This window comes from Mesoplodon bidens, assembly GCF_964165515.1.
Source record: "Mesoplodon bidens genome assembly, chromosome: 7".
Classification (NCBI taxonomy): domain Eukaryota; kingdom Metazoa; phylum Chordata; class Mammalia; order Artiodactyla; family Ziphiidae; genus Mesoplodon; species Mesoplodon bidens.
In genome coordinates, this window is record NC_138164.1 from 47067488 (window position 1) to 47089597 (window position 22110).

At 53.7% G+C, this 22110-nt stretch overlaps 1 protein-coding gene across 1 annotated transcript in view; it reads right to left on the bottom strand.

Annotated features, from left to right (window-relative positions):
• The window catches only part of OTOG (otogelin), a gene marked incomplete at both ends in the record, with an annotated part of 86081 nt that overhangs the window by 21102 nt on the left and 42869 nt on the right, over positions 1-22110 (bottom strand). Inside the window, 13 exons of the mRNA XM_081239583.1 lie at positions 163-331; positions 1162-2966; positions 3455-3534; positions 4275-4392; positions 6382-6660; positions 10905-11072; positions 13583-13609; positions 16405-16561; positions 17254-17370; positions 19263-19382; positions 19678-19824; positions 20118-20252; positions 21764-21902. Coding sequence (XP_081095709.1) covers positions 163-331; positions 1162-2966; positions 3455-3534; positions 4275-4392; positions 6382-6660; positions 10905-11072; positions 13583-13609; positions 16405-16561; positions 17254-17370; positions 19263-19382; positions 19678-19824; positions 20118-20252; positions 21764-21902 — 3461 coding nt within the window. The remainder of the gene's footprint in view (positions 1-162; positions 332-1161; positions 2967-3454; positions 3535-4274; positions 4393-6381; positions 6661-10904; positions 11073-13582; positions 13610-16404; positions 16562-17253; positions 17371-19262; positions 19383-19677; positions 19825-20117; positions 20253-21763; positions 21903-22110) is intronic.

Below are 22110 nucleotides of genomic sequence, written 5' to 3' on the forward strand. Positions count from 1 at the left end.
CACAAGGGTAGGAAATCTGCCAGGTCAGGGCTCAGAGGTCCCACAGGGGGTTCATGTCAGGGTTACCCTGAGGCTGGAAAGCACACAGGTGAGGGGCAGAGATTGTGCCGGGTTCGGGGTACGAGAAAGACATGGGAGGTGCCCGCGGACCCCACGACTCACAGGCACACTCCCAGAAGGGGCAGCAGCGGTCACCGCCCACCCTCACTGCGAGGCCCAGGACCCCACAGCTAGGGGGTGAAGTGCCCTGGGGACAGTGCTGGGACTGGTTCACTCGGATCAGTTGGCCCTCCAGGCAGATGTGGCGGACGCAGTCCTGCTCGGCGATTGGCTGGGGCACAGGGTGGAGGAACAGCCTGAGCGATCCCCTTGGGACCATGGTCACTCATTCCCCTGCCCCACCTACCCCCAAGCCGTAAGGGCACAGATCCTTACCCCGTAGGTTCTGGCAGGTAGGGGACCCTGAGGTACAACGACAAGGGAACGGTGCCTTCACCCTCCCTCCACCCACCCAACACACCATCAGGGGCCTAGGGCTGGGCTAAGAGTGAGACTGGGGTCGGGGGATTGAGTCCCAGAGAGTCTGCACATCCACCTGGCCCTGCAGAGAGTTCTAGGTACATAGGTATGCAGGCCCGCTAGCTCAGACTCGTAGAAACCCAAGCGCACGCACGCACACACAGTTTATCTCTTTTCTTACAAACGTATAGACATATACCATCTTGGAACACCACACATCATATGCACAAGAACACACACACAGACAGATGAGCGTTCACATGGAGTCCCATACACGTAAACGCAAACGAGTTCACACACAGTCCCATATGGGTTCACACATACGTGCAATGCACACAACACCACACCATGCTGTGACACCAAGCCACCCAATGGGCCCCTGCGTCCCAGGTGGGGCATGCAGGGATGTGCTATGGCATCAGAGGCCCAGAGGAGCCTGGAGAATTTGCAGGCTCCAGGAGCTTGGGGCAGGGGTCAGGATGGTGACTAAACGGCCATCTGGCAGCCTGGAAGCTGGCTAAGGAGAAGCTGCCGCCGACCTTGAGGACATGAGAGCACGATGGTGTCCAAGCCCCGGGGTACAGGAGGAGGGAAGGCATGGAGGGTTCATGTACAGGGGTAGAACCCTGACAAGTCACTCACGACACAGGCGGCAGGTGTACTGGCTTCAGTGGTGGTGGCCAAGGCCTCGGCCGAAACTGCCGAGATGCTCTGGGCTGGAGCCGAGCGCCCAGACTGCTCGGTGGTAGCCTCTCCCTCCGGCTCTGCTTGGGGCTGAGGTCCTGCCGAGGTGCCATGGGACTCAGCCAGCTGGGGGAGCAGAACCAGCGAGCTCTCTCGGGAGGCCGTCCTGGCTGAGACTCTGCTCAGCGGGTGGGACGTGGGCACCAGTGGTACTGTGCCAGCCCAGGGGCCCTCAGCTTCCATCACCAAGGTAGCAGCAGTGTGGGCCACAGCAGGCGTGAGCTCTGTGGGGCCCCCCTGGGCAGAGCCATATATCCAGGTGGGCTGAGACACTTGCTTGGACAGGATGGCCATCTTCTCCGTGGTGCTCTTTCGTGGGCCAGCAGATACTGTGGAGGCCGCCCCCCCAGCCAGAGCCACAGCCACGACCCCAGAGGCTGGCAGCGTGGCCCCCAGAAGCAGGTCTGGAGCTGTGCCTGTTGCCTGAGGGACCAAATGACTGGGCGGGTGCACCTGGGCCAGGACAGCCGGGGTGAGAGGCAGTGTGGGGCTGAGTGTCCGAGCAGGCAGAGTCGTGGCCACAGTGGGAGATGCGGCCTGTTGCTGCAGTGGAGGGGGGATGGCAGAGACGCTGGGGCCGGGCGTGGCCACGGGGGCGGACGTGCCCACCTTGGCCAGGGGCAGGCTGGTGTCGGGAGGCAGACCAGAGAGGAGCTGGGGCTGCCGAGTTGACTCCAGAGATGTGAAGGGTGTGGCCCCCAGCCCACGAGCGACCGTGGACAGGCTGGCGGCAGCTGCAGGCCCCGAGGGCAGAGCGGGAGGCCTGGTGGCTGCGGTGGCATGCGAAGCGGGGCGGGGCGGGGCTGTGGGGAATGGGCTCGGCAGTGGGGATGCTGGTGTGCCCGTGGCCTGGCTGGGCCCAGGGTGGACCTTCTCTGTGGATGGCGCTGTCTCCACCATCTCAGTCACCAGGGGACTGGCAGGAATCTGTTCTGCGGCTGTTCTAGCCTCAGCGGGGGGGCTGCTGGGGCTGGAAATGCTCTGGGACTGTATGGGCTGGAGGATCCCTGTCCCCGTCATGACCTCCGTTATTGCAGGTGTCGGCAAAGCCTCATGGGATCCTGAGGAAGTGGGAGGCCTGGAGGTCACTGCAGGGGAAGCCACAGGCCTGGAGGAGGGACTTGCGGGCAACTCCAGGCTCGGGGAGGGCTGGAGGGGTGTCGTCTTAACAGGCAAGGAGCCAAGGCCTAGGACCGTCACGGCTTTGGTCACAAGAGGGAAGCGAGGTGCAGGGGGTGACAGGGAGGAGACTGTGACGTTGGCGCTCCCTGCAAAGATCACAGTCACCCTGGTCGTCTCCATGGCACCCGACCCCATGCCTGATGTGGGAATCTGCTGTGAAAGGGGAAGGGATGAGGGCTCTGGGACACGGGGGGTGGCCAGGTGGCTGACGGTCACTCCCGTGCTGGCTGGGGCCTCTGTGGGGTGCTCAGGGACATTAGATGCAGTGACCCCTGGTGGCTGCTTCTGAGTGGCCTGGGTGGGGCCTGGAGACAGAGCTGGCCCCTCAGTGGCTGTCATGGGTGGGTTCAGGGCCGTGGTGAGCGGGACAGCTGGCGTGGGTGATGGCCTGTGGGATGGGGCCCCGGGAGCTTCCTGTGGAGACTGCAGCTCCTCATCACTGGGGGTGGGCAGCTCTTGACCGGGAGGCAGGGTCTCGTTGCCAAAGGCCTCCGTGGGAACCAAAACCATAGGCTCCACACCTGGGGCAGACCAGAGAAGAGGCTCAGCCAGTGGGGCCACTGCTGCCCCAGGGGTCATCACTGGGCAGGGCTGTGATGTGGGGCTCCTGGGCTGGCACCCTTGGTGAGGGGGGTAGGCAGCTTCTGACGGCCAGTCAGCCTGCCTGACCAACCCAGGGACTCTGTCACGTGGTGTTAGCAGGTCTGGACCCTGTCCCACACCTCAAACCCTGAGCCCAGAGCCCAGAGACCTCAGGTCTAAGTCTGGCCGCATTCTCAACACGTGACCCAAGCCAGTCCCTTCCCCACATGGGCCTCATTTTTCTCTCTGTGAACTGGGGGGAATGGACCAGATGAGGCCCCTGCCTGCTCTAGAGTGCTCTCCTTCCGGAGGCCCCTATGCTGACCCTGTTTCACCAGGGACCTGGGGGCTCTGGTGAGCATGACTGGTCAATGAGACCCGGGGGATTTACAGGTCCAAGGAGGGATGAGAAGTCCAGGCCACTCACAGTCCTCCACGTAGACGCATCTCTGTGTGACTTCATCCAGGACCCTGGGGGTGGGGCACACAGGCACACAGCCTTCCACCCTGAGGACAGAGCAGTGTGCCAGTCAGAGGTCTGGAGCACCAGGAGGGCCACCGCCTTTCACCTGGACGGAGCACAGACCTCATCCTTTCTCATGACACACGTGTGTGTGTGTGTGCATCTCATGTACACACTCACATGAACCTCCGTGGAGACAGCATGTGCAGGAGCACACATACCCAAACGTGCATGCTGCACACTCCTGCCCTCAGACTGAGAGGAAAACACGAACAAAGTCTGGTTATGTGCACACTTGTGCCCACACTCACACATGCACATGTGTCTCCATTTAGGCGCATTCTCACTTTCCTCCTCCACGCCTGCAGGACTCAAAGCCATTCACATGGATACATATACGTCCACACAGTCCGCCAAAACATCAGTGTACCTTATGCACACACCCCCAGCTGCACCAACACCCAGATACATGCAGCTCATACGCATGTACATATACACAGCTGTGTACAGCTGTGCACCCCCAGCTACCCTTTGTACACCCACAGGGCTCAACTATACACACGTGCCCAAATCGACATTCACATATGCCATATCAGGCAGGTTCACTCTGGTTCACTCACATCCCCATACCCAGTACACAAAACATACCTACACAGGTACATGTGAATACACACACACCACAGTATATGCTTATGCCTAAACCCATAGACTACATATAAACCCACTCACTCAGGTGTATGCTCAAATACACTGAGGTACACACCTTGACTCCATGCCACCTCACCTGGGCACATCCTGGCAGCTGGCTGCCCGTGGGTCCTGGCAGGTTTGGAAGCAGGGGCTGGCACAGGCATCGTAGCGCCACTCACAGGTGGGGTAGGGAGCCCCCGAGGGCTTGGCATCTGGAAAGGTGCCCCAACCCGAGACAGTGAGACTGGGCACCAGCTCCTGGTCAGGCGCCAGAGCACAGAGGTCATCCCAACTCAGCCCATGCCCACCCTGCTCCGTGGAAGAGATAAATGGACTCGTGCAAGAAAAGTGAAGACTGAAATGAGATGAAACAAAACAAAACAAAATCAAATCAAATCAAATCAAATCCAACCTGAGGGGAAACCATATTCCTGAGAGTTGAGGTCGGTGGCTGGGGGATCTTTGGGTCGGGACTCTGGGAACTTGGTGGAGGGGCTGAGGACTGGGGGTGGGGTGGGACTATGGAATGGGCAGTTGGAGTTGGGCTTTGAGAGGTGGCCAAAGAAGAGGCTGGACCCCTGATCTTTCTATAAGGCTGCCTTGTCACCCTGACCTTCTAGGACCTTGGTGGCCAGGCTTGCCCCCTTAGACCTTGGTAGCTAACAATAATAATACCAACAACAGCCAACTCTTAACACCAAGCACTACACTCAACATTTCACAAGTATTGACTCATTAATCCTCACAATAATTCTATGAAGTAGCACTCTTATTATCCCCATTTTACAGATGAGGAAACTGAGCACAGAAGATGCTGGGAATATTAAACTTTCCCAAAGGAGATGTCCTCAGAAAAGGACTTGTGGCCAGTGCCTTGACAAATGAAGGATCCTCAGGGAAAGTCTGGAGCCCGTGGGGTGCTTCGAGGCAGACAAGACCCCAGACCATGTTGGCACGAGTGATCAGTCTCTGAAGCCATGGCCTGAGCTGGGAGGTGTGGGCAAGCTCACCAGCAGGCTGCAGGGAGCAATCCCACCCGGGCAGCCCCATCCTTACGAAGCCCCATCCCCAGTCCCCAAACTGCTGCTGACTGTGAAGAAGCCTGCTTTTAGAAGATCCTTGAGACCAGAACTAGGAACTTACATCTGGGGAGCACCTACTATAAACCAGGCCCAGGGCAAAGCCCAGGAGATGCAGTCAATCCTCACCACAACCTTCTGAGGCAAATATCCCCATTGCACAGATGAAGAAACAGGGTCAGGGAGAGGGGGGCTGGGGCTCCTCCAAGTGCCAAGGATCGGGGTCAGGATTCGAACCCAAGGCTGTCTGCCTTCAGAGCCTGGGTGTCTTCCAGCAAGGGACACAGGTCCCGCCATCATAGCCAGTGATGAATCTGTCCTGGGTGGGGTTCACTGGTGGACTTGATAGGTGACCACTGAATGTGAGAGTGAGCTGGCCCAGCCCTGGGCTGGGAGGGGTGGGGGATGATAAATGAAAGGCTGACTGGGGCCATATTTACACATGTGTACATATAAATGGATCCATTCCTACAGCACAGGTGCCCTCACAGGCACAAACATACGTGTGCACGTGCAGGACAGAGAGGCCAGCCTGGAGCAGTAAGGAAATTGTGATCACTGTCTCCAGGGTTTAGGCAGAGGACAATTACTTTTGGGGCTGACCCACCTGGCAGGGAGATGGCAAAGCCCTGGAATCCACTGGTCTCAGCTGGAAAGGGCACGAAGCTGCCCCATCACCGCCCAGGTTCTTGGGCCTCTCATGGGGGCCAGGGGGGCTGTGGCCTCCTCAGGCTCTGCCCCAGTGGGCCGTCTTTGAGCTCACAGGGCAGGCATGTGCCCCCATCAGCAAGAAATCTGAGCCTGCGGGCTGTGCAAGCTGCGGCCACAATGATCACTTTTCTCTCTTCCACAAAGGCCGCCCTATTTTTAGACCTTGTAAATGGCCTGTGGGAGTAGGCAGGACCCAGGAAGCTGGATGGGCCCCAAGTCACAATGCCCAAGGCTCCCTAGGCCACGAACAAGGAGGCCGGGCCCCCTCCCATCTCAGGGGTGGCACCCATGTGGCTTCCCTGTGCCAGGAGAGTGAGGATCTCGTCTCTTGGGGGCAACTGGAAGGATGAGGTGGGAGGGAAGCTGAGTCAGGGGCGGAGGAGCTGAGGGCGATGCAGGGTGGACACCTACTCAGAAGCCGGAACAGTGTGCCCCGGCGGAAGGCCTCCGTGTGCTCGTACAGCCGGAGGGCCAGCACTGGGCCCAACACGTAAAGGAAGGCCCCGGGCTCCGCCAGGGACTCCAGGGCTACCAGGCCCGCACGCCACGTCTCCCGGTGCAGCGAGAAGGAGGCATGGTGGTGGAAGGCATCGCTGGCCTGCCACTTGGCCAGCTCCAGAGACCCGTTGGCCATGACATGGAGGAAGAAGTTGGGTCTGTCCGCTGCCTCCAAGGATATCACATCTGGGTCTGCAAAGAGCCACGAGGGTGAGGTCAGCAGACAGAGGTCCAGATGCAGGGAGGGGGCAGACACCCAGGCACCGTCTGCAGTCTCAGCGACTCAGGCCTGGGCCCTGCTCCTCCAAGCCTGCCCGCCTCCCCTCAGCCCACCCACCTCTGCCTGCTGGCTGCCCCTCGGCACACACCACCTCTACCCGAGGGAGGGAAGGTGGGGGGTTAAAGCCCCAACTGCAGAGCCTTGGGGAGGTGACTGAACTATCCCCTCCTCCCTCCCCCCATCTCTCCTTCCTTCCGTTCCCTCCTTCCTTTCTTCCTCCTTCTTTCCCTCTCTCCACCTTCCCTCCCTCCTGCAAACATCTTTGAGGCCCCTCCGTGTACCATGTGTTAGTCTAGAGGCCAGGGATACAGCAGTGAGTAGGACAGACAGAAACGGCTGTCCTGGTGTTCTGTTCTATGGGACGTACTAGACAAGCTGGGGTTTGCTGATTTGTCAGTTTTCTTGGCCCCGCTCCTCACAGAATCCCAGAGGGTCAGAGCTGGGGGACCTGAGGCTGAGCCCAACCCACGGCAGGGAAACTGCTCCAGAGGTGGGAAGGGGCCTTTCCAGAGGCCTAAGAGCTGGGCCCCGCTGTCCTCTCTCCTATCTCCACGCTGCTGGGTGGATCTCCCCTGCCCCCCACCACAGGGCCCTGCAGGGTCAGGGCCCAAATGCACAAGCAGGTGTCTGGAGTCCTGGCCCGCCATGGCTGGCTGTGCTGTGGGCAAGTGAATTTACGCCTCCAGGATGTGAGGGACAAATGGTGTGTGAAAGGCCCAGCACAGGGCCTGGTGTGTCTCCCCCTCCCCCCATCACCACTGCACCCCGTGGCCCCAGGAGATATTGCACAGAGTTCCTGTTAGACCTCCCTGAGCAGCTGTGAGAAGAAATGAGGTAACTGGGGGAAGAATTAATTATTAACTGGGGGAAGAATTAATTATTAATGTCAACAACAACTGCTATTGATCAGGACTTAACTCTGTGCCATGCACAATGCTAAGCAAGCTCTCTACCAGCTGCTTTTATTAAATTCCAAGAGAGCCCTGTGAGGTGGTGAATTCATTCATTCAGCTGCTAATACTACTGAGGCCCCCACCAGGTGCCAGGCATTGTTCCAGGCACTGGGGACACAATAGGGGACAAAACGACAAAACCCCTGTCCTCATGGAGCTGACATTCAAGTAGCGGGTGGTGGGTGGGGAGTAAACATAATGAACAAGCAAATTCTATAACAGGTTAGAAGGTGATGACATTGTCATCCCCATTTTACAGATGAGGGAGGTGAGGCCTAGAGTCACACGGTGGAAAAAGGAGGCAGGATTGGAGCCCAGGCTCTTAACCACTGTGCAGTCAGCCCCAGGGATGGGATCCAGGAGTGGGCATGGGGCAGCCCAGGTGGGTAGAGTGCTGAGTCCCTCGCTGGGTGACCTCAGGCAACTCACTTCCCCTCTCTGGGTCTCGGCTTTCTCGTTTGTGAAGACTGGAGTTGGCCTAAATCAAGGTTCTCAACCATTTGTCCTGAAGTCCTCCTAACTGGGAAGAGGCTGAAAGCCAGACCTAGAGGTACAGTTGTTCCTCGGTACATCCCCCGGTACCAAAATCCAAGGATGCTCAAGTCCTTTACGTGAAATGGCCCAGTACAGTCATCCATCCGTATTTGTAGGTTTCCATGTGAAATTCCACCCGCGACTGGTTGAATTCGTAGATGTGGAACCGTGGATACAGAGGACTGACTGTACAAAGTCTTGTGTTTTACCTTAAATAATCAAATGACTTTTCACCTTCCATTTTCTAAATTTTATTTCTCTTTTAATATCTCTGTTTGGGAGGAGCCTGCCAAAAGTGACAGCCTGGTTGCTGTCACTTGCAAGTGATGTCCCCTTGGGTAAGTTACCTAACCTCTCAGGGCCTCAGTTCTCACATCTGTAAATTGGGAAAATAATAGCACCTACCTCCTAAGATTGTTGTGAGGGTTAAATGAGTTATTATATATGAAGCACTTAGAACAGTGCCCAGCACACAGCAGGTGCTACAGAAGAGTGAGATATTATTAATAATAAATCAGTAACCTCCTCCAAAAATGTTTAAGTAAAATTGATACTCCAGGGAGATGTACCAGGTTGCGGCTTGTGTCCCTTTAGTACATCCTATAGGACATCAAGACCATGAGAGTGAGAGGCTTAGGCCTAAATGACTGCTGAATCCTCTTCTCTGTGACATCTTCTGCTCTCCATTTCTTCCCATCACAATCTTACGCATCCTTCAAGGCCAAATTCAAGGGACACCTCCCCCACGTAGCCACCCCAAATCTTACCTGGAAGGTATGTTCTCTTCTGCTGTCCAGTACTCTGGGCACACCACAGGGAAGGAACACAGGATGGGGTGGGAGTGGGAGCCTGGGTCCTCACTGGGCCCTGCCCCCAGCTGCCCAGGAGACCCAGGTCTGAGATGGAGGGTGGCCTTCACTGCCTCTGGGCATCCCATCCACAGTGACATTCTCCAGGGCTAGGCTACTCTAGGGTTTGCTTAACATGCCATAAAACCACTGGAAAATCAACTCCCCCTCTAGACTAGACCTTACTTACTGGGCTAAAATACTGAATGGAGAACAGAAAATTCCCACTAAGCAGACGGTCCATTACATCTAGAAGGTTATAAGACACCCTTCCTTCTTCAAGCAGGACCACACAGATCTGGGGGTCAGGAACGTCTAGGGAGGAAGTGTTCCCCTTTGGGGCAGTGGGGATGCTCCTGGCCCTCCTGTGGCCCAGTCCCCGGCTCCTCACTCCCAGGTTTCCTCGTGCAGTGACGTGATTCCTCCTGGCACCTCCTACTGTACCCCCGGCTCACCCCACCATGGACATCCCCTTAGCTGTGCCTGGGGTGACCCTCCCCTCCTTAAAGCCCTTCCATGGCTCCCCACTGACCTCAGGATAAAGATCCACCTCCTGAGCTTGGCTTACAAGTCCCTTCCTGGCTCCTTTCAACCCTTCAAGGGACAACACTTATTCTAAGAAGCCTCTCCTGACTCCCCAGGACTGAGTTAGGGGCTCCTCCTTCCCACACGTCTTTGACATGTCTTTCCCCTGGATGGGACTGTGGACTTCTGGTGGGCAGGGGTCGTGTCTCTGATGCCACTGATTCCCCAGTGCCCAGCTTGGTGCCTGGCATGGGAACAGGGCTCAGTGAAAGAGAGGGAGGCAAAGAGAGAGGAAGGGGAGGAGGAGGGGAGGAAGAGAGAGAGAGAAAGAGAGAACGATCCTCATAACTAGATAAACCACAGACCTGAGAATCTGAGAACTTAAATTCTTAGGTTGGAACAAACTCTCTGAGATGTGTGCTGGTTCAAGATTACGGTCGATGCTGGGACTGGCTTCATGGACCATCCCTGTGATTAGGGAGATACTGACTAGTGGGACCAACAGGATTTGCAGGAAGAAACCCTGATCAGTGATCACAGTGACCACACACTGGGACACACACAAATGGCCACAGAAGAGAAGGCTTCCTAGCACTGGTGAACTGAGGCCTTGGCTGGCCCAGCACCCAACACAAACACCACTGGCGGTCACTCCCCACCGGGCAAGGTCCTGTCACCCCTCAGGCACTACTGAACTCTGAAGAGAAGATGGTGCCCACTACAGCTAAGCCCTTTAGGTCTGCTGGCGGTCTGAGACCCAGGAGGCTGGCTGGTTCCAGGTGTGCCTCAGTCTGTGTAACCCACCAGCCCAGAACTCAGCACCATAACCTGAGCAAATCAAGAGCCTCCACTCACAGAAGAAGGTCCCAATGGAGTTAATATATCAGCCAGTTCCCCTCTGGTATTTATAGTCTATCTAGTCTTAAAAATAGAGAGCGGAAGTGGGGAGCGGGGGGTAGGAAGAGGGAGAATAAGAAGGAAATTTAGGGGGAGGGATGGGAAGTAGTAGTTATTGCCGCCCAGCTTTTCTGGAATACAGCTGCTGTGTGAAGCAAGGTCCAAAGGTACATCTGGACCTTGGCCTCTCTGGTTTTTTCAAGAAGAACATAGAAGGTGTTTCTTGAAAGAGGCTAAGAGGCTGACCCAGAACCCTGTCTCAACTGGGAAAGGGGTGACTGTTGGAGCCCCACATTTCTCCAGCTACTATAGCTGGCTTAGGGTCATAGCATCCTCCCCTCCTCCAGCACCTGCTTCCCTCCACCAAGTGCTGGAGTGGGGCCAGAGGGTGGGCCTTACCGTGGGCCTTGGCCTTGTACAGGGCAGCCGTCAGCAGGAAGTTCACAATGTCCCCCGGCGCCACATCCTCTGCTCTCACTAGGACTATGGCACCGCCTGCCACCTTCATGGCCACCAGGGCACCACTGGCTGCCAAGCTGGCCAGCTGGTAGGGGCCCTTACCTAGTGCTGGAGAGAGGGGGCCCAGTCATAGCTCTGCTGCCCTGGGACTTTGCCCACCTCCCATCACTACCTGCCCAGCCCTGCCAGAAGCGGGAGGAGAGAGGATGCTAAAGAGCTCCCCTTGGTCATGTCCTTCACCCCAGGCCCCGGGGACCTTGATTTCCATGAAAAGGAAGGGATGGGAGCCCCAGGCTGCCAGCCCCTGATGGGAACTGACCCTCTGCACAGCACCTAAATCACTTCACAGGAAGCCTGGAAACAAGCCACCCCTGGGGGCATCCGGGCCACCCCTGGGGGGCATCTGGGTCCCCCAAACGTCTCTCCATGGGCCTTTCCCCCTGCCTAAGACTCTACCATACCAGCTGCTGTGCTATTCAGAGTCGCCTCTGGGAGAAGATGCCAGACCTGGTCTCTACCCATCTGAGGTCTGAAGGGTAAAGGCCAGGAAGGCTTGGGCTCAGCATTAGTGTTTATCTATTTATTTCAAACACGTGTCACCTCTGCGTCTCTTGGGTTCCTGCGGTGGTCGGTTGTCAGTAAGCTGGACAGGGGCATGGGTTTCCTAGACCACTGCAACAGCCTCATAACTGACCTCCCAGCCTCTGGTGTGGCCCGCCCTCCAGTCACCCTCCTAGCCACACTCCCTTCGGCGACTCCTCAATGGCTCCCCTTTGTCCTCAGGATAGACTCCAAGAGCCCAGCTTGATTCAGGGGCCCTTCACGCCCCAACCCCGGCCCCTACCACACTGAATTTCTCTCGCTCTTCCTTGTAAGAGCTGTGTGGTGTCCTACCTCCTGTCTCACTCGCGCTGTCCCACCCACTCAGCACAGTCCCCCCCCTGCCGTTCTGTGCCCGGGGCCAACGCCTCCTCAATCTCTGGGGCCCAGCTCAAATGTCACCTTCTTGGTGAAACTCTCCCGGCACCCTCTCCCACCACACGCAAGCGTCCTCCCTCCCCTGTGCTCCAGCGGTCTCGGAGCATGGCTCATGCTGGTCACAGCTCTTATGAGGAGGGTCTCGATCGGGGGTCCACATCTGTCTTCCCTACCAGACAGGACACAGGCAGTGTTGTGCTGGCTTAAGCATCAGCTCTCACAAAATGAACAAGCAAACGAAACCCCATTTGGTAATGTTTGCTGATTTCCATGAATAAATACTCCCACCAGTGGTAACTTCAAACTACCGATTGAATGTGGAGTGAAGAACACACAGTGGGTTCTAGAAAGCCAGGGTGGGCCGGCTCCAGAGAGCCACTGGGACAGGTCTCATTAACTGGTGAATCCCCAGCACCCGGCAAAGGCCTGGACCAAAGAAAATGTTGGTAGAAGAGCAGAGTAAGAATGGGTGGGTGGGTGGGTGGGCGGGTGCAGGATGCTAGAAACAGCTTGTCCTTTGCCAGTTACTGCCACCCAAAATGCCACAGAAGGGAGAAAACTCTGCTCAGAGCTGTCTTGCTGAAATGTCTTGCCTGGTGTCAGACAGACCCCGCCTGTGCAGGGACTGCAATCCTCCCATTGCAGATTCCTGCCTTCAGGGGTTAAAGGTTTGGGCCATCAGGAGCCCCCTTGAAGCTAGCATTTTGGTGGGACTGCAGGCACTGTGAATGATCATGTTGTACCCTGGTCCAGCCCTCATCTCACGGACCCCCTAACTGGCATCCTTATCTCTCTAGTCAGTCCCCCCACTATTTCACCCACTATACTCTCACCAGAGGACGTTTCTCAAACCAAATCTGATAATGCAGTTATTTGAGGACGGAGCCTTGGGCCTTTACCCGTACAGGCCTGCTCCTGGCAGGATGGTGCCTGGAAGCGGGGGCAGAGGGGACCTCAGAAGTCAAAGGTGAATGGCACCAGGACTTGATGACTATCTAATTCTGCCAACCTGGCCCCACCGCACAAAGATCAGCGCTGAAAACTACTCCTGGGCAGCCCTCCAATCCCACCCAACCCCAGTGATTAAATTGACTCATGGATTCTAACACTGGTCATTAACCTCCCTGGGGCCTTTAGTCATGACCTGGTTCATGCAGAAGTTGGAGCATATCCTGGTGCCCTGCAACACTGGCTAAACTTAAAGATGAATCTGACAGGCTGTGCCAGACTGTAAGTTTCGCCCCAGCAAAGGAAGAGCAGTTTGCATTTGCCTTTGCCAACTCAAAACTTCAGGAAGCTCAAGACAATGTCCTGTGGGCCTGATGAGCTAGACTATGAAAGCTATGGGGCAGCACGTTGGTGCAAATGGGGTTTTCACTTCCTGGTGAAGCTGCCCCGCATGAGCACATCCCCAGGAAGCTAGCCTGGCCTGGGCTCTGGACAGAGGCTGCAGGAGCTGCTGGAGACAGAGTTCCGGGGCATCCCTGGGCCCTGCACTGTCAGGGCTCTGTCTGCATGACAGAGTCTTCCTGCTCCTCCAGGGCCAGCAGGGCCTCAGGATGGCTGCTGCTATTGTGGCCCCAGGGCAGGGATGGCAGTGCCCCAGCTTTCAAGGCTCCACCTGGGGAGGATGAGCTTACCTTTGTTAAAGAAGTCACAGTCATATGCTGAAAGAGAGAGAACAGGGACTTCTTGAGAAGCCTGGAACAGATGCGCAGGGCCAAAGCCCCATTCCAGATCTCTCTCCTTCCCCAAGGGCTGGACCTGGCCTGTCTCCCAAACGCCAAGATTCAGACATGGTCATTAGATCCAGATATCTTAAGGGGTAGGAAATACAATGGCTCCCTCTCTGTGCCCCTAACACAAAGCTCAAAGCCTGGCCCAGAGTAGTCATTCGGCATGTACCAAATGAATGAATGAATGAATGCTGGGACAGAAGGGTATGTTTTGTGTGACCTCAAAGGGCAAGAATTGAACCAAGGAATGGAAGCTCCAATCGGAAATGTTGTGGAAGGTCCTGGAGGAATGCAAGCACAAGATAGAAGTCGGTCTTTCAACAGCCTTGAGTAGGAAGGGACCCAGGGCCTCCAGAATCCAAGCCTTTTTCAGGCCCCTGGGTGCAATCTCCATCAGGTTTTGATAAGCTCCTCCAAGTATGTGCTCCATACGCCCCCTAGTGGCGCAGCACAGCACCACAGCTTGTTCCCCTGGCACGTAGGCCACGGATTCCTTAGTCCGCTGGGATAAGCTGGGGACTTTGCAGGGGGCACCTGAAGTCAGGAGCAAGACCATGAGAAGCCAGTTGACCGAGTAGGTCTGGGACAAAGGCTGAGGAGGGGTCTCCCTCACTCACAGGCATGGTCTGAAGACAGCCACCAACTCCACCCCACACCCCCAAGCCCCATGATGAACACTATTCCTTTGCATTTGGCATTGCCCTCTGGAAACAGCACCAGGAATCAGTAGACTGACCCACCATGTGGCTATGGGTAAGTATGTGCTTTTCCTCACTTGTGGACTCAGAAGATTGAACTCGAAAATTAAAAGATCTCCACGTAACTGATTTCAAGTGTGTATCAGGTTAATGGGAGGTCGCCCAGAGAAGTCGTCAAGAGCCAGCTCTCTAGAGACCTGCAAACCTGGACTGAAATCCCATCTCTCTCACTCATCAGCTGTGCATACTTAGACAAGTTTCTCAACCTCTCTGAAATTTAGTGCCCTCCTCTGTAGGACGGGGACTACCGCTAGTATATGCCCCATAGACTTGTGAGGCCTGGACTGGGGTAAGGCAAGTGCTCACCTCAGGTGCAAAATTTAAGGGGACCTCAAAAATCTCAGTAATCAGGATATGTAATTTTTTAATACAATTTTTTAATTGCAAAATTAATGCAAAATATCCATGATGAACAAAATATCAAAATTTTAAAATAGACAAGATCAGGGACAGCACCTTGCTGAGCCATACTGGAGCCTGAGGCAAAAGGAAAAATCAATAATATTGAGGCTGTCATTACTTAAAATTGTGATATTTTGTTCATCAGAGATGTTTTTGCATTCGTTTTGATTTTTTTTTAATATTGTCTTAAAATATTGCCTTTTTTGGTACCCCCTTAAATCTTGTGCTCCAGGAACTGGCCTCACTTGCTTCTCCCTAGGCCTGAATATTAAGTGAGCTAATGCACAGAAGGCACAGGGCCTGGCACACAGTAGATTCTCAGTAAACGTGTGTTCCCTTCTCCTTCCTGAAGGATTTTTATCAGAGAAGTAGAAGGAGAAGCAGACTGCATGAGGACCCAAGGCTTCTGTGACAGAAGAGGCTCACGGTAAAATGGGCAAAGAAAAAGGAAGCCAAAGGCAGATTCTGCTCCATCTTCTTCCTGAGGTCATCCTACCTGGGGCTCTCGTGCCAGCACCCATGTCCCCATGAAAAATGACAGCAACCTCGGCTCTAGCACAAGCACTGTGCCAAGTGCTTTACCTGCATTTTCTCATGTAAATCTCACAGCTCCCTGCAAGGAAGGTACAGTTCTCTTAACCCTCAATTACTAGTCAGAGTATAAGGAACATGCCTCAGGTCACCTTGCCTGGTGGAACTGGAGTCTGAACCCAGACAGTGTGGCCCCAGGAAGTGTGGTCCCTGTATAATAACCACTGCACCACAAAGTGAGGCGTCTTGCACCAGGAAGATCTTTGGTATGCAGAAACAAATAATAATCAATTAATTAATCATTTAAATTTTTATGAATTTTATTTCATCTTTTAAATATTTACTTTTGTATCTGTTTTGTGACATACATTTACACTACTAATAGTACATATATACGTACATGCATCTATGTGTATGTGTGTGTGTATATATATATATATACATATATATATATGCATGTTATGTGTGCTCAAAATGCTTTTACTTGATAGGAGTGTGCAACCAAAAGCATTTGCAGACCACCAGTGCTCCAGAAAAACTGCTATCTTGTGGTGCCTCTGATGGGCCCCATGAGTCTCACCTGACAAAGGGCTTTCACATTCACTATCTCGTTTAACCCTCACAATAAACCTGGTGGGACAGGTCTATTCCTATTTTTCAGATGAGAAAATGGAGCCCCAGAGAGGTTGGGAGACTTGTTTGAGGTCACACAGCTTGCAAATGGCAGCTCTGGGTTCCAGACCCAGAGCTCCTGACTCCTCTGGTAAAGTGGTTAAGAGCATGGGTTTGCAGCCAGACCATCTGCAATGGAGACAAGCCCTGGCTCCTCCATCAACCTGTGTGACCTTGGGCATGTTACTTAATCTTTTTCTAGCCCATTTCTCCAACTGTAAAACAGGAATAAACAGTCCTACTTCACAGGGTAGTTATAAGAATTCAATGAATGATAAGCACAGCCAGAGTGATGGGACCCCACAGGCCTGCCCACAGAAGGGGCCCCACTCTCCCCCTCGGATGACTGGTCTGGACACTCACGGCAAAGGCGCGGGGTCCTCCAATCGACGGCCACCCCATGCTGGCAGCACTGGTGGGCATAGGCAGACACGCTGGCACAGAAGCACTCACAGTCACCGCCCCGGCTGCACCCACACGTGTCTGTCAGGCAGTTTGAGTAAAACCAAGTGACATCGACCTAGAGGAGGTCAGAAGTCAGATGTCAGAGGACAGACCCTGAATGTTAGCCTTTCAGCTTCTGGGCTGATGCCACTCAGCCTCAGAGAGCAGCATAAACGTAAAGGGACCACAGGATGGGGCGAGCTGCCCATGTGGGGTGAGGGCAGAAAGGCAGGCAGCTGAGAGGGAAACGTTAACTCCATGACCCAGGTAGACCCTGCTTTTGAGAACTAAGCTTTCTCCTTCCTCGGGCCTAGGCTATTGGATCCAGGGGCTTAGGGTGTGGCTGAGAAACAGACGTGGGGTGTGAACCCCCAGCCAGGGCCAGAGACAGCCAAAGCCCATCTGACGGCAGCCTTCGAGGCCCTGGTGGGGGCCATGCAGAGCTGAGCACCAGCTCTCCTCTGTTTCCACTGAGGGCTGATGCCACAGCATGAGGGGTCTGTGTTCACCATTCAGAAGAACTTCCTGATTGGAAGGAAGAGCCAGATTGAGATAGGCTTGAAAAGGGCACAGAAGCTGTTTGACTGTGTCTGTCCCAGGGAAACAGGGCAGACTCATCCAAGCAGACCAGAAGGAAGGGAATGGCAGAGATGAATCTTTCCTCTAGACCTGAGGTGTCTCTCCAAGGCATGGAGGGTCTGAGAGCAGAAGGGATTCCAGGGAGGTGGGAAGGGGGCCCAGTAGTAGCCAAGCCTGGATTCCACTCACCACAGGGTGGCAGGTCTCAAACACCTCACTGAGCAGGATGCTGCACTCCTTTTTGGCAAAGGGTTCTCGGAGAGGATTCAGGACACATGTGTCTCGGGGGTCGAGAGTGTCTGGGCACTGAGGGGGCAAAGGCAGAGCTGTTGATCTCCCTACCCCTCAAATCCCTGTTGCCTGATGTGCTGGAGACTCTTAGAGTGGCTCCCTTGATCCCGGCCTCCTGTGCTCATATCCTTGTATAATCCCCTGCCCTTGAATGTGGGAGGGACCAAACTGACAAGTCGACAAAAGACAGCAAAGGTGACACATGGATGTGGTTATGTGCCAGTGACTGCATTATCATGTTACATAAGAGTGCAGAGCCCATCTGGCTGGAGTCTCTCCCTTGCTGGTTGGGAATGGCACGTGGCAGGAATGGTGGGTGGTCTCTAGGAGCTGAGGGTCGTCCTGGGCCAACAGCTCGCAAAAAAACTAAAGCTCTCAGTTCTATGACTACAAGGAATGTCTGCCATACCACATGAGTGGTCAGAGAAGCAGATCCCTCTCCAGTCGAACCTTCAGATGAGAGCCCAGCCCTGGCTGACACCTTGGCTGCAGCCTGTGATACTGTATGCAGAGAACTGAATCAAGCTGTGCCCTGACTCCTGACCCACAGAAACTGTGAGATAATACACGTGTGTGGTTGGATACTACTAAGTCTGCAGTTATGGTGTTACACAGCCATAGAAAACTAATACAGATTTCCCTGAGGTCTGCTGAACTTCCTCCCCTGGCCTACATTGTCACTAGAGCCCCCCAGGGTATGTCCAAGGGGATTATTGAGAGAGAAATGACAGTGAAGGGTGAGAGGAGGGAAGCAATAAAGGTTAGTCACCCCCTCAGCTTCTCTAAAATGGAATGGGTTAGAGCATACTTTTCTGAGGCTGTGAGAACAGCCTTGCCCCACCTCAGGATTACATTTAGCTCCAGGCCATGACTATCCGCTCCCCTGACACCAGTCTACATAGACTTATCTCCACCTACTCCCCAACAGAGAACTAGGAACCTAAGATCACTCAGTCCAGGAAAGGCAAATATCTAACACTCATATCACCACTCTCTAATGCAGCACCCATGGCAGACATAACTAATCACTCACAGTTCTTCCAGCTGAGCCTGACACAAGTGCTGGTATTTCTCAACATAGCTGCCCAGGCAGCCTCATCTGACTGATCAGATTTGTCACATGAAATGAAATCTATTCACTATCCCTCTCCCAGCCCCTTCACTTCACAGAGAAGATGGGACTTATTCAAGGTCACCCAGCAAGTCACTGGATGATCTAACACAAGAACCCCAAATAATAAAACAAACAAAAGAAAAACAAAATAAAATAATTTTTTAAGTAAAAGAATAAGACAAGAACCCAGATCTCCTGCTGTCAGCACAGTGATGTTTCCCCCCATCACTCACAGCTTGGCAGCCTCAGACATCTCCCAAACCCCAGAGACATCCCCCATCATTTCTGCCTCTGCTAATATTGTCCTCCCTCTCTCTGATACATTCTTCCATCCAAATATGGTCTATCTTTTAAGTACCACAGTAGTGCCACCACCTTCAGGAAGCCTTCTCTAATTGCCCCAACCCATGCGGGTCTCTCTTGGTCTCTCCTGTGTGCCAGACCTATCGCCAGGCACCGGGGGCACAGAGATGGGTAAGATGGTAATGCTTCAACAAGACTCATCTTCCCTACTAGGTGGTTATCTCTCCTAGGACAGAAACTTTGTCTCCTTCCCAGCCTCAGCCCTCCTACCAGGGCTTGGTCTGGGGTCTGATGTGTGAGATGGGATGGTGCGTGTCCTCAGGCCACAGGACAGAGTCCAGGGCTGAGGATGCTGGGTCAGAAGCTGAGAGAGAGGTTGCAGGAGCAGCCTTGCACCAATGTCCCTCTCCCCTGACCTGTGGCCAGTTTCTCTCAGTGTGACCAGGGTCCATTTGGGTGAGAGGAGTGAGCCAGCTTGGAGAGGTTTTACCTCAACTGTAGCCCAACTGCCACCAAACTCCTGGGGGTTAGTTAACTCTAACTTCTCTGGGGTCCTCATCTCATTGATGGTCTTTAAGTCGAAGTTCCCACAGAGTCCTGCCAGCTGGCCCTGAAAGAAGAGAGAATGGTCAGTTTCAGGCATTCTGAGGGTGAGCCAAAGGCAGAGGGGTCGCCCTAAGCCTAGGAGTCTGTCGTGGGCCCAGAAGCAACTACTGGGGTCACAGTGTGCAGAGAGAGAAGAGTCAGAGGAGAAGGGGCCCAGAGTCGGGTGGGGCAGATAGGACAGCAGGCATGATGCTCCTGGCTCTTTGGCAAGGGTACAGCTCATGCAAGGACACCCAGTGGGTTGGCTTGGCTCTAGGAAGGAGCACAGGGCCCGTGAGGGTCACTGATCACGTGACTACCTGCCACTGTGGCCCCGCCTGAATGTGCACCGTGGTTCTCTGGTCCCATAAGAGGGTGATGTGTTCCCGTGGGAAATGCACCAGCGTAAAAAACCCTGCTCGCCACGTGTGGACCTCCTGCTTCTCATCCAGGAAGCTCTCCGGACTCTAGGGGGACAGAGGTGGCCATTCCTGAGGCCAGAGTGTCCCCCAACACCTGGGTCAGCTGGGCCTGGCCACAAGTCACTGCCCGGCCCCAGGAGTTCACCAATTCCTCTGCCTCCCTCATGCCCTGACATTGACCTCTGGGCTCCTGGCCATGGCCAAGGAATTCAATCTGGGCTGCAGACTCAGTGGCTCCAAGAGAAAGTGCTGTGGTAAGGAAACCAGTCCTTAGCCCTCTTCTGCCCACTATTAACCAGCAAATTGTCCATACAACCTTCACCTGCACCAGGCCTTACGGGATTTCCTGAGTCGTCATCAAAGATGATGAGTGAGTTCCCAACGTTGATAGAAATAAATTTCCTGCAGATGATGCCAGAGCTGTAGCAGTTTACGTTTTCTACAATCACAGAGAAGCTGAAATCTGATGTGCTCTGAGGAGAAATAAGTTAGTGCAATAAACCAGGGAGAGAAGAGATTCTGCTGAGAGGCATGGGGTAGAGGGACACGACTCTGAAATAGTTTTCAACCCACTTCTGCTTCATATGAGCTGCGACTCTGGGCAACTTACTTCAGTTCTCTGAAGCTCAGTTTTGTTTTGGGTGCCTGGTGCAGTGTTTAGCATGTAGGGATTCTCCAAAAAGTATCTGATGAATGAATGAATGAATATATAATAGGGATGACTGGTGTTCACAGGGGTGTAGGGAAAGGGGCACCGTCTTACACACACTGATGAGGGTAATGTAAGCCTTTTTAGAGGGCAATTTGCAGGCACTGGACAACATTCTAAACGTATAACTTTTATAGCAATTCTACTTCTAAGCATCTAGAGACACATCCACACAAGTATTCATTGAGCATTTAAATATTGACAACAACCAAAATGTCCATCAATGGCGAATTACAAAACAAACTGGAGTACATCTTTTCTGTGGAATTCTACAAAAAGAAGAAGAAAAATTTACTGACTATATGAGATAATGTCCAAAATATACTAGTAAGTGATAAAAGCAAATTGCGGGATTCTATTCATAGAAATTAAACAAAATGTGTGTGTGTGTGTGTGTGTCTGTCTGTCTGTCTTATGGAAAATGATCTTGCAGGATTCACACCTAGCTGTTATGAGTGCTTATTCAGCAGGGAGTAGGAACAGAAGAGATGTGAAGAGGAATATTTGTTTTTAATATATGCTTCTATATTGTTTTAAATGTTAGTGAAGAGCATGCAAAACCTTTGAAATTTAAAAAATAAAACAAGGTCTATAAACTTTGTCTTGTGGAGTTATTGAAATTATGTGAAAGACCCTAGTACAGTGCCTGCCCCATAGATAGGACTTATTCCATAAAAGGTTTGTCATTATTATTATTATTACTGTTGCTTTTACTATCATATAATGAGATGGACAGGCCCTTAGCAAAACCAAGGTCCCTGAATGTGTCTGAGGCACTCTCCCACCCGCCCTGTTGGTACCCTTTTCTCCTTCTGGAGGGGATCCTGCCTGCACACCAACTCTCCAGTCAGATTTCTTGGTTCCAAACTGACCCCAATTCTGTCCCTGACTAGTTGTGTGGTCTCAGGTGAGATACCAACTTCCCTAAGCCCAGGTTACTCCAGCTATAACATGGGCTCAATAAACTCTGTCTTGCTGTAAGAGTTAAGTGAAATAATGCTTTAAGATGGCTTGGTAGACCACCAGGGATATAATAAAAGCCCAGAAATCATTTGCTTTTACTATTACAGACAGAAAAACCACTGGCACCCAAGGGGGCAAGGTTATAATGGTGACCGGCAGGAGGACAGGCAGACTGGTGGGCTCTGTCCAGCCCCAATCTTGCTCCTTAGCACTTCCTTGAGTCTCTAAATTGCCACACACCAGGGTTTAGATCCTCCCACCCAGCTGCTCTGGGTCCCTGTAGAGCCAGCTGGTACACACCCAGGCACTAACCTTGACCAGGTGCACTTTGCATGCTCCCACGAAGTCAAATGGGAGCCCATCAAACGTGCGGTAATGCCGGTCGCCATAGGCGGTGCAGGTGGAGGCACAGGGGTGGAGGGCGCACTGGAACGAGCCGCGCTGGCACACACTGAAACACACATGCCCAGACCCCTGACAGGGCATGCCCTGCCCCCACCCTGAATATCCAAGATGGAGCCACTGCCCATCGAGCACCCACTGTGTGCCCATTGAGTGCCCACTGTGTGCCCCTGGGCCAGAGGTCAACAAACATCATTGACCTCCAACAGATGTCCAAAGGGTGGCAGGGTGGGTCCCCATTTTATGTAGGACACACT